We start from the raw sequence: 12470 nt of genomic DNA, 5'->3' as shown, positions 1-12470 counted from the left end.
GAAGGGCAGTAGATGTTCCCTTTGAATTTAGTATGGCTTTTCATAATAGCTCCTGTAATGTCCTCAGACAAGCTGATGACGTACAGGCTAGAGCACGAGAGAGGCACATGTGGATTGGAAACTACCTGGGCGGGCAGGCCCTGGGCATGCTGATCAGTGGCACAAAGTCCTGTTAGAGGTCAGTCCTACACCATCAGTACCAGGTCCAATCCTGTTCAACACCACCTTCATTAATGACCTGGATAATGGGGCAGAGTGTGTCCTTGGCAAGTCTGCTGATGACACAAGATGGCTGTGCTGCATCTAGAGACCAGCAGGCCAGAGAAATGGACTGGGGGTGAACTTCATGAAGGTCAACAAGGAGAAGTGCAAAGTTCTGCACCCAGGGAGGAACCCCCACAGGCACTGGGGGCCAATGGGCTAGAAAGTAGCTCTACAGATAAGGCCTTGTGGGTCGCTTGAGCCAGTAAGGCTCCCCCACAGCAAAGGCAGTCAACAGCCTCCCAGGCTGCATGGGGAAGAATGTCACCAGCAGGTCAATGGAGGAGATAATTGTTCCCCTCTGCTTAGCACTGGTGAGGCACACCTGGAGTGCTGGGTCCAGTTCTGGGCTCCTCAGTACAAGAGAGATTCAGACATACAGAGCGACTCCAACACGGGGCCACAAAGTTGCTTAAGGGAGTGGAGCTTCTCTCGTAATACAAGGAGAGGCTGAGAGAGATGGGGCTGTTCAGCCTGGAGAAGAGAAGGCTGCTGGGGGGTGATTGTGCCCATGTGTATAAACACCTGATGGAGGAGTGAGGAAGACAGAGACTCCTCTGTGGCATCAAGTGAAAGGGCACAAGGCAATGGGCACTAACTGGTACAAAACATTCCTTTTAACCACACCCCACACACACACCCCTTGGAACAAGTTGTCCGTGGGAGTTGTGGATGCTCCATCACTGGAGATGCTCAAAACCCAACCAGGCACAGCCCTGGGCAGCCTGCTCTGACTGCCCCTCCCATGAGCAGGGGAGGGAGGCAGGTTAGACTTGGTGACTGCAGGAGGTCCCTTACAGCCTCAGCCAGGCTGTGGTAAGTTAAGACTGTTTTTTCCAGCTCACGTTAGCTTGTAGGTACCTATGTAACTGCATCTAGTTCTAGATATGTATCTACAGAGAGAGAGGGACCTTATCCAAATCAAGTTGTCAAGGTTTCCACTAGTTTCTAGTTTGGGTCTTTCAGAGCCCCTTGAGTGGTTGCTTTTGAAGCTGCCTTTTTCTTTTTTCCCCCATTTAAGAAAACTGCCCTCACTCTTCCCCATAAAGGAAGATAGTTGCTGAAACTCAAGCGCTTAAGTATGTTAGCAGTAGGTTTCAGGTACAGCACTCTGGTTTTGCGAGTGCTGCTCAAGACATGCTTGAAACTAGCATCTTTTTTTAAAAAAGGACTCAAAGCATTACTTAACTGAGTAAGGCTTTTTGTAATTGTATTTTCATTCTCCCGTAATGATCCCTGCTTCAAGCCCTTGAATCTTATCTTCAACAGCTACCTGCTTCTTTAAAGCCTTTTAGTGAAGGTATATTAAGTTCCACAACAGCAACCTGCAAAAACTTTTCCCAGAGTTTTTACCTGTGGGAAGAACACCCTTCCACATTTTAGGAAACAATCAAGAATACATCAAAACCACAGTGTTTGACATCTGGGTTCTTAAGAACTTCTTTTATTAGTGTAGTTTTCATGATTGCATAGTTTCCAAAAGAAAATTTTAACAATTAAATGCAGTCTCCTCTCTGTGATCGTTCTATTCTAAACCAGCGATGTGAATTTGCACCACGCGGCAACCACACTGAAAAGGTCCTTTTCAATGGCAAGTTTAGTCTAACAAACCAAAAAAATTCCAGTCGGTTACATTCCATTGCCAAAGGAGGGAAGTTATTGTGTTCCTTTGTAACGGAGTCTGCACAATCCCAATTACAAAACTCAGATTTTAAAAAAAAAAAAGTAATCTAAGTGACAGAAGAAATCTGATCAAACTGCTTATTGCAAGTTAAATTCTTGTCGATATTTTAAATACTAAAACTCTCAGCTACATGAAAGATCATTATTGATTTTTGTTTCAGCTTGTGCTTTTGAAAAGTGTTTGTGTAGCTCCTCTCAGCACGAGCTGTAAGTTACCAGGAGACTACCTGCTGAGGGCTACACCACACTGTCATCCTAAACAGGGAACCAGAGGGGAAGGAAGGGTAGGAAAATGCTGGGATTACAGACCGACTCCTGGTCATCGCAGACATCATCAAGCAAATGCCTTCTGAGCTGGTTCGGTCCCACGGTGTCAGATGACTCCACAGCTCTGACGCAGCATCCAACGCCACCGCTCACTTGCAGACAACCGTTTTGCAGGTGCTTACCACAACTCTGAGCCACAGATGGAGAAGAGATGCCACCTCTCAGCTCCTCCCAGCAGCGCCCTTCTGGGAGTTGTGACTTGCTAAACACCCAGTGTGCGACTCCAGTGCTTCGGGAACACGGTGTGAGACACGAGCCACTGAGATCGTCACCACCACGCGCGGTGCGTGCTCTGCAATGGGAAGTGAAGCCAGAGGAAGAAACGCCTTTGCTGTAACGCGCCTCCGCTACTTCGCCAAGCCCAGAGAGGGGAGCCTCCACCTGGCATTTCCACCTCTGTCACAGCCTGTGAAGTGACACTTTGTTTACTGAAGCAAACTGTAAAACAAGTGGGCTACGATGTCCATCTCCTTTATTTGCGGCTCTGCGTTATAATGATTACAGGTCGACTTTCATGAACTGTACAAGCAGTAAAAGGCGGCCAGCTATGCTTTACATCATCGTTTCACACAAAGCAAATACAGAAATATCCAATTGCCTAATTTTCTATTTAAAAAAATTTCTATAGGCACAAAGCAGAAGAATGTTGGAAAAGAGAGTCAGGGGAAGAGGTACGCATAAATAAAGAAGTATTTCTTACATCAAAAGTGTCCCAAGAATCACAAAGTCTGCAGAAGCCTGGTTAATCAAATACTGCAGTACTGATCTCATCAGTATAAAAGTGAAAGAGCTTTAGTTCTGTAATAAAAATTCAATTTATTTTATTTTTATTTTGGAGGGAGGGAGGGGGAAAAAGGGTGGAAGGAAGGTGTAAGAGAAGGAAGGGCAAACTTTAAAACAGCAGCCAGTATTAGGAAGGGCAGTAGGAGAGGTGAACAGGCACATTGGAACCACGGGAACATGTAAATTGACCACTGTCAAACCAGTGTAAATTTCTTGGTTTCTCATGGAAAACATTTTATCCACATATTTTCCTCCCAAACATATATCCAACACTGTCTTCAACACAGGACGCTGTTGGTAACTTTTAGAACAGGAACAGCGCATTTATTCCTGCCTCCCCATTGCTGCAAAAAGTTATCTAGATGATTTCAAACACTTTCTTCAGCTCTACTATAAGCTGCCAGTCAGACTTCTGCATTTCATCCCTGAACCAGTCCTTCAGAGCATCGATGGACTGACGACTGATCTGTAATACACACACAAGACAAACCCATCAGAAACATACACGTGCGTATTAATAATGGCAACTTTTAGAGCATGGGAAGCAATTAATCTGAAGAAAGGGCAGCCGTGTGCACGGCAGGAAAGCTCCTTTTAATCCCAGTTTTGCCACTGATCTGCTGCATGACCCATCCCATTTGTTTCCCTTCTTTTCTCCTCACGTCCCTTACCTGGTCTTCAGAGACCGCAGCAGCCCAGAGCATCTCGTGCCTTGCGCGGTAAGGCAGGAGCCTGTGACCAGAGAGGAGCTCCCGCTTCCCCAGGGCCCACGGCACCAGCACCACCTCCCAGCCCCTGCGTCTCCATCTGCAAAGCCCCTGTGGCTACTCACCCCCCATTCGTGGGTACATGCACCCAGCGTGTGTGTGTGGCAGGGGGTGCCTTACGACATGGTCACTAAAGCAGTTAGGGGTGTGGAGAGCTGTGGCTTTGCCTCTGACAGCAGAAAACTGTGCAAGGCATCGTCTCCTCATGGAATCCCAGCGCTCCAGAATCGGATCAAGTATCTCTGTTCATTGCACAATTTCAAAACTAGGCAAATGCTGTAACACCGTGGCGCACTGCTAAGCTGCTCTGCGCACCAGCCACATACAACAGTGCGCAAACAGCTCATTTAGCGTTTTACCCTCTCGGGCGCAGTAAGCTGGGAGGTGTTTTTAGCTGCAGTACATCCTTCCTTCCATCCTCGAGGGGCACTAGTACAAATCTCAAAACAAGGCTACAGAGAGACACGGCTGAACAACGCCACACATGAACCGTTCCAAGTGCCTGTTGGCCTCTGATGGAAAGTCCCTAGTGTACGTTTTTCAGGCTTCACGCAACGTTGCCACTTCGCACGAGCTACCACTACGTCAGAAGCCCTCTCCAAAAACGCGGATTGCTTTTACCTTACTGACGAGGATATCTGTTGCTTCAAAATGTCGTCCATACATTTTAGGTGATTCGCCGGGAATAGGTTCTATTTTAACACAAACTTCTTGGCCTTTTTTTGCAACTTCCACTGGCTTATGGTTTATTTCAATACTTGTAACTATTCCAATTTCAACAAACTGTAATACAATGAAGAAGCTGTAATACACATCGACAAAACCTCTGTGCACAGACTCTTCTCTCAATCCCTGTTTATATAGACAGACTTGCTTGTTTGACGTACTGCGCTGCCGGAGCAGCCGCCTCGGAACTGGCAAAGCAGTACCTGCTGCACTGGAAGCTCATTGTACTGAAAAGGGGAGCGACATCAAACCATCCGTAGTTCCATCTGTAGCCATCGCGATATCAATTCGTTATCCCTTAAAGTGTCAGAAGTTGGCTTCCCCCCCTTATTAGCTACCAGGAATGACAATTTCCTCATTACTTTACATCACAATACAGAAATTGCAGCGGGGGAAGGAGGGAGGTTGACTGGCAGATACCCTCTGGCCATGCTTCCTGGCAGGGTCCTGCAGCAGTCAGGAGGCTGTGCCCCACTACAGGACTCATCTCTGCTCCATAGAATCGTAGAATGGTTTGGGTTGGAAGGGACCTTAAAGATCATCTAGTTCCAACCGCCCCGCCACAGGCAGGGACACCTTTCCACTAGACCAGGTTGCTCAAGCAGAGAACAGTAAGATGACCAGGAAAGAGACCTGAATTACAAGTCTGAATCTCATCTCCTGCCAAAGCGCTGTACACTGGGGAATGGCATGCAAGCGTTCCCTGGTGCCTCGGCCCAGGAACTACCAGGTGGATCAAACGCCCACTGGGAAGAGGCGCTTACTTACGTTTTTGCTAGGTACACACATGGGAGTCCCCTGCTTCACCTGGCCGGCCTCCACGACGACACCCATCACTATTGGGTCACGGGAATTGAAAATGAACTGAGGGAGTATTTTCATCTTGCAAGGAAATACTGCTATATGCCTGGAAGGTGACAAAGAAAAGGCATTCTGAAACAGATACTGCAAGAGTGTACACAAGAGGAACAGTTCTCCTTCTCCCACACTTCTTGGGCATTTATTCTAGGACTGTGTCATCGGAGGAGAAATCAAGCAGGAAAACACTCTTTTCCAATCTTGCTAATTCTAGTCAATACTCGATCTTCAAGAACTATAGGGAACAACAATCAAGCACAGCTGGCATGGATTTTGACTGACTTGGGCAGTCAACTAAGACCAAGACCAAAGGAATAGTGATTTTACAGTATAATTACAGTCTCAGAAGAGCATAGGAATGGAAATATTACTGCCTCAACCCATCACAGGGGCTCCAAAAATTCAAGATTTTTGTTTGTACAGTGAACAAATATGTTTAAATGCTGAGGTATACAAACTCAAATTGTGATCAATATGAAATGAAATATATTTTCCTTTATTTTGGCTGTCCTTACTTTACTGAGAATCACCCAATGATGCAGACTCCAAAAATTAATTCTGGTTCCCTATAAATTCTTAAATGATTGCATATTCATGTTACTGCAGCCAGAATTGAGCCCTGTACACTGGAATTGCATAAATATGAAACAATAGAATCCAAATCCCTTTAGTTTTGTTTTCTTAACTCTGCAAGACTAAGCCATCTGTCACAAACTAGAAACAGAAGCCAAGTATACAAAGCAAACCCTAATAACACTCCACACTACATGACAGTTTTAGCTAAATCTTATGACCTGCTTCACAGCTCTCATCCTACTAAGCCTAATCCCACATGTAAACAATTAGACTGGAGTACTGAATTCTTGAACACCACCAATTTATGGTCCCATCCTCTTCCTCCTCTCCTTCCTTCCCATCAGAACTACATGCTAAATAATAACATGGAAACAAGAAGTTAAATGCAATTTCATTTATAATAAAATAATTGAGACACTTATTTGGGAAGCATCCAGAATAGGACTGCTCTTACTTACTTGAATTCCTCTTGTTTCTGTTTTTTGTAGTCTTGTCTATATTTTGTGAAGGCATCAAATAAGTGATAAATTATTTCAGCACTAAAAATCCGAACTCCTAAGCTATCAGCCATTTCCTGTGCATCACGTTCAATCCTCACATCAAATGCTAGAATGACTGCGTATCTGTAAGTAAAAATAAGCCAAAGAGTTTACTGGACAGACCACAGCACCAGAGCTAAGGAGGGGGCCCTTCCTGAAATGCCACCCTGCATTTATCAACATAGTAAAGCAAAGAGGTTACTTACTGCGGGTCGTGCTCCAACATAACCGATGCCTTCATAACATCTTTTTTATGGACAGGACCTATATTAATTCCTGAATACTGTTGAAGAAGAAGGCCACATAAATCAGTCACTAATCTGTCTGAGTCGAAAGGAAACAGTTACCAACTAAAACGCAGAACCACCACCATCAGGTACAGCACAGAAGTACTTACTGGCACTTCTGATGTTTTAAGAAATTCAAGTAATGCTTCTAAAGAGCCTAAAGTAGAAGCCTGGACATAAACACCTTTCTCTTCTAATTTGATTGCATTCAGTGTTTGCTTCAGTTCATGTATTAGTTCATCCTTTAGAAGAAAAAAAAAAAAAAAAAAAAGGAGAGAAAATAGCAAGTTTTAGTTCTATTGCTATTTATGCCTCAGGGTACAAAGTCTTTCCGTTTGTGAGCTGCTGAAAGTACGTGACAGCCATACTGACAGGTACCAACTCACAGACTTGCAGTATAGGTCGTACACAGCCCCGTGATACACTGCTGCTTGCGTCTGGCATTAGACAAGACTGAACTGAACTAGACTTGAGGATTTTGCAAGAAGGTGATCCTATAACACAAAGCAGATGCCCATTCTCGGAGTTGGTAACATTTCTCTGCAGACTACGCACTGCTCTCCCCAGCACTGTAAGTTTCTACTGCAAGACCCAGCGAACACACACCCCACAGTGTGTGGCAATATCTTTGGTTGCCTCACTGCAGATCAACAATAAAAGCAGACACCCCTAAAACCGTGAGCTGAAAGGATTCTGAGCGCTCTTTAGGCCTAGGTACAACACAGAGGATGCAAGAGCAGCAAGGCCACTTGGCTGCTTTCAGAGAAGTTAAACATTTTTTAAGAGCCTGTGCCTTTTAAACCCAAACACTCAGTCTTTTCCTCTGACATGAACAACATTTACTTTCAGCCCTCACATATCTACTACTAGTCCACTTTACATACGTACTCAAGGTCTGTATTTGGAGGACCTGGAAGATTAACCTCCCTTTAGAGGCAAAGATAAGCAGACAGAAGGCTAAAGTAAAACTACGGTTAACAGTAAACTATCAACATGTGAGTTTCCTTTTTAAACTAACTTCCTGGCTTTGGAGAACAGGAGCATCTCATCTCAGTTTTGGTTTTAAGATAGCTGCGTTCTTTCCCCTGACATTTTTAAAGCACAAGAGTCACAAGTTTACTGCAGAAGTCTTAAACCAGCTCTGCAATTCTGATAGTTTGAAGAACTCCACTAGCAGATATAATTGAAATATATGCATAAATTACTAAAAAAAAACAAATCAGTAATTAACATAGTCAGCTACGATACTTGTTTTCAAACCTTACTCTACCAGCAGAGACACCCCACCAAAATACCAGGGAAAAGCTAAGGGTCAAGATACTAAAAACACTGCCAGGCTAATGCTTCCCATGGACACAAGGCTGCAGAATGTTACTGTAACAGTTTTTAAAACTCAACCAAAAAAAAAGCAAGTTACTTGCATACTGAGCTCTCAACGTTTGAATGAGCTTCATCACCAGAGAACTCAGTTACCCTCAGTTTAAGTGTCTTATTTCAACGTCAGCCATCTCACCTTGAGGACTGGGATTTCATCCTCTTTATAAGCTACAAGCAATGGCAAACCAGCCAATGTTTTTTCCAAATCTTTCCCAAGAATCTTCACACCTTGAGCAGCAACGACCTCTTTGTGCTTTTCATACTGGTTCTGAAAAGAAGAATACACAAAAGCAAAGAGTTCGTGTAGATGTTACGCAGCAACACAAAGCAGTGCTGAGCAGCTGAAGAGCTTGCCACCAGCAAGCACAGCAGACAGCGTGACAGTGAAGTCCAGCAGCTCCCATCTTTCATCAGTGATTTTCTCTGCTTCGTATTCCTGACATGCATGTTTCAGTCTGCATGCTCCTCTCCTGTCAGATACCTCCCCACCCCACAGCAAGGGGCAGGAGAGGGGGAATCATCTGAAAACAGGAGGCAGCGAAGAAGAAATGCACGCTATAAAAAAGCACGCAGTGACAGGCAGCTGCTCACTAAAAAAAACCCCACACAAACTCTGCCGCATAGGGAAGTAAGGGGAAGATGCCGACAGCTCAGCTGAGGCACTAAAGCTTTGCTGATACAGCCCAAGGCTCCGGCACAAAGAGCTGTCGCACCCTCCCGCTGGAGACCTCCCATCCAGCCTTCTCATGTACGCAGTTCCATGCTCCATTTCCCAGGTGCTCCTCCCCACCCAGGGGAACCTAACGGTCTCTCCCCACTCAGAGCATGGCTCTAAGGCATCACAGACACAGTTACTTCTGAAGACCTTTAAATCAATGTTGGAGGGATTTTCTGGTGTGTTTCTTCTTTTGTTTAGGAGATGTCCCATCCTTTTCTTGAAACTGCAAGGCAGCTTCCTTCCTCGGTAAGCACTTTTGTTCCTGCAAGCTTCTATTCTTTAGCCCTCCGCTCCCAAAATTTGGGTCTTATTTCAAGGATGACAATTCCCCATGGACAGCCTGCATTGAAATGTATCCTCATTGCCTGCTTCAAGAAAAACCCAGCTCTCCTAGATCCACTTCCCCAGCTAAAGGTTCCCAAATCCAGTGTTCTTCATCTTGGTGCTGGCACCCTGTACTCCATCTCCCACCAAAGTGCAGAAACTCATCTGAAGATCTTATTGATGGGAACCTGAGATCTGTTATGTTGCTATTCAGGCCCGCAAAAAAATTTCAGTCTCATAAGTTTCACACAGCAGTTTATCTTCTGCTTTAAATAAAGGGAATCGAATAGAGGGAAAAGCTTTCAGTTCATTCCTCATGGTAGCAGAATATATTCAACAGCTTCCAACAAAGCAGAAAACAACCTAAGCAAAAAAAGTCAATTTTCCTTTTGCCACTCCCTAGCCATTATCAAGTTATTACTGTAAAGCTGCGCTCCAGAGCGGGAAGCCTGACTTAGATTCTCCAAGGCAACTGCCGTACCCCACAGCTGTATCAGCCTGCCACACACACCAACAGAAAGAGCAGCTCTTGTCTTCCTGTTTAAAGCAGGCCAAGAAGCCCTCGCTCAGATTCCACCTCAAAGTCAACACTGCATCCTTCCACACCTCTGAGGCCACAATGGTCTCACAACAGAGGATCACCATGGCAGAGAGAGTACACTAATGTCAAGCCAGGCCCACCAATTGTTACTCCTACTTCACAAGAGTATCTAAGTTTACAGGAAGGAACTAGATTAAACACTAAGGACTACAGTAGCCTGCAGGGACACAGTCCTCCAATGAAATGAAGCACACCATTAAGACCCCACACTAGTTTTCCACCTCTAAACCCAACCTTTAAGCCCTGTCCTATTACATTCACTTAGTATGGTTTTCTTCGCCTTAAGCAAAATCTGTGCCAACACTTATTCCTTCTCTTTTAAACAGGAAAATCAGAACAGTATGTTATTAACAGTATGTTACTACTATTAATGTATCTATTAATGTATTTATAGCCTTTAGTTTCTGTGGCTCTCCTTTCCTGGAAAGCAATACAGGCAGGATCTCAAATTCAGTGTCTCTCCCGAGTCTATTAAGACTAGGGCAGCAGTTGTTGGGCAACTCTTGAAAATAACAGGAGGCTGCAGATTCTGCAGAGGTCCTGGTCATGGCCACTCACCAACTACTTCTAGAAACTCACTTGTTCTCTTTTCTCAAATCAAAGTGTATATGATTTTTGTTATTAAAAGAACCACTTTTACTAATAATATCTACTTTAACTCAGAAGTCACTGTACTAGTACACTCCAATTTCCATTTAAGATGGGTACCTCCCCCTCACACATGCTTGAATCCCTTATTAAAGCATACACATCTTAATCCTCACTGCAGGGCAACTCCTTGATCCTTTTCTTTGCCACTTTTACAACAGACACACCAATAGGTATACACAAGTACCTTCACAAAAACACTAGATGTGCACCGTCTCCCCCTTTAAGTCATCCTTAGATACTGTTAATATAACTGCACCCTACTACGTTCTCATTTTTTATAAAACTTGCGGGTTTTTTTCCTGATTCTATATCTTCTCTAAATGTCAATACACTACCAGTTTCCATACCTTAACTCGTAGCTCCTTCATAGGAGGAGGTAGCAAAAGACCTCTAATCTGAGTTACTATAGGACCTTCTACCCCAGGAACAATAATGGTGTCTCCTTCTTTCAGGCGTCCATTAATCAAAATAACATCTATGGTAGTGCCCATGCCTGGTAGTGCTTTAACCTGAATGAAAGGGAAAAAAAGAAGTTATTCCCTATTTAAGCACTTCAAACACCTTTTTTTTTTTTTTTTTTTTTTACCAGGAAGAAGGGGGCAGGGAAGGGAGAAGTTTCTAGATAAATTTCAAAGAACAGCTGCTGAATTACCTCCATGACTTGAGCTCTCAGCTCCTGACACTCAGCCAGTCTCTTGGTCAGCATAGTTTGTGTTAGCTCAACGAGAAGAGCTATCAGACTTCCCATGCCATCCCCTGTGTGAGCAGAGGTCGGTACAAGAGAAACAAAAGTGCGGGGATCCTTATTCTCATAAAACAAGGCAGCGTTCAAGCCCTGGAATCGGATTAATCGTTACATAGGGAAAAATATATATCAGTATTAACAGTAACATTTAACTCCAGTCAATTACTATTGCATCTTTAAATCCCAATTAAAAAAAAAAATATTGTTACTGACAGTGTGCTATGGAACATGAAGCCTCAACCCACACTTGGAAGCAGTATGGGATAACTCTACAAAGCTAACTACCACATCTTGCTTCTAGACAGCATTGTGTGTCGCAAACAGAAGTTCCCAGAACTGATGTGATTCATGCCCTGCCAGAGTCCAAGGGAACAAGACACGGATGGGATTCTCTCAGGCAATTCCCAACAAGAGAACGAGTGGGGACAAAAAACTTAATCTACTATTCATAACTCCACTGACCACACAGAGCAATTAGCTGCTCTTTTCTCCAAAGTAGCACTCTAAAAATGGAGCAGTTGAGAGATTAATTTAACAACAACAAAGTTTGGTTTATGAGAGGTAAATACCAATGTGTCAGAAGAGATGTGACGGCTGTCTTGATATTCCAAGTTGTTTTGTGGAAAGAAAAAAAAAACAAAACAAAGAAACACACACACAAACCACACTGCCCACCCACCGTCTTTACTATCACTTTTGTTAACCAAAAACCTTGAATATTCCAGCCTACCTGTTTTGCAAATTCCACTATGATAGCTTTTGCACGTTCTTCAAATTCATCTTTCGTATTCTTTTTCTGCTTCTTTAAGGTGACAGCTACATCTGTATCCGGACTTTTTTTCCAGTCATATAACCTATCAATCTTGAAAATACAGTTACACGTCATCTTATGCAGCTTACTAAAGGGCATCTTCATGCTTATGCCACATCATCTGTGAGAAATACTTTACCAGCCAACATAGCTAGCCATCTATTTGCTCCAGTAATCAAACTAAATTTTTATTTGCTTTAGCTGCTATACTTACCTCTGCTTATGTATTTACCCAATATCAGACAGTATTTCATGATAGCAGTACTACTTCAGGTTTTAAAAATTCAAGACACAATAATCTAGGTTCTTATGGGAAAGTTCACACACATGAATTACATCAAGTTTAAGGTAAAACATTCAGAAGAAAGAGACCCACGTATAGCTTCACACACACACAAGAAAAAAAGAAGGGTTTTTTTTTCTGAAAAGAGACTGT

At 43.7% G+C, this 12470-nt stretch overlaps 1 protein-coding gene across 1 annotated transcript in view; it reads right to left on the bottom strand.

The window, feature by feature from the left end:
• Positions 1–1676: 1676 nt before the first annotated feature.
• Positions 1677–12470, bottom strand: part of EIF5B (eukaryotic translation initiation factor 5B) — a 38493-nt gene continuing 27699 nt past the window's right edge. Inside the window, exons 15-24 of the mRNA XM_068421850.1 lie at positions 11954–12085; positions 11131–11313; positions 10826–10987; positions 8321–8452; positions 6918–7049; positions 6727–6803; positions 6440–6604; positions 5316–5454; positions 4443–4604; positions 1677–3520 (exon numbers count right to left, since the gene is read on the bottom strand). Of these exons, the coding sequence (XP_068277951.1) occupies positions 3413–3520; positions 4443–4604; positions 5316–5454; positions 6440–6604; positions 6727–6803; positions 6918–7049; positions 8321–8452; positions 10826–10987; positions 11131–11313; positions 11954–12085 (1392 nt within the window). The 3' untranslated portion in view covers positions 1677–3412. The remainder of the gene's footprint in view (positions 3521–4442; positions 4605–5315; positions 5455–6439; positions 6605–6726; positions 6804–6917; positions 7050–8320; positions 8453–10825; positions 10988–11130; positions 11314–11953; positions 12086–12470) is intronic.

The sequence above is a fragment of the Nyctibius grandis genome, chromosome 2 (assembly GCF_013368605.1).
Source record: "Nyctibius grandis isolate bNycGra1 chromosome 2, bNycGra1.pri, whole genome shotgun sequence".
In the NCBI taxonomy this organism is placed as follows: domain Eukaryota; kingdom Metazoa; phylum Chordata; class Aves; order Nyctibiiformes; family Nyctibiidae; genus Nyctibius; species Nyctibius grandis.
This window is presented reverse-complemented; position numbering and strand designations above follow the sequence as displayed.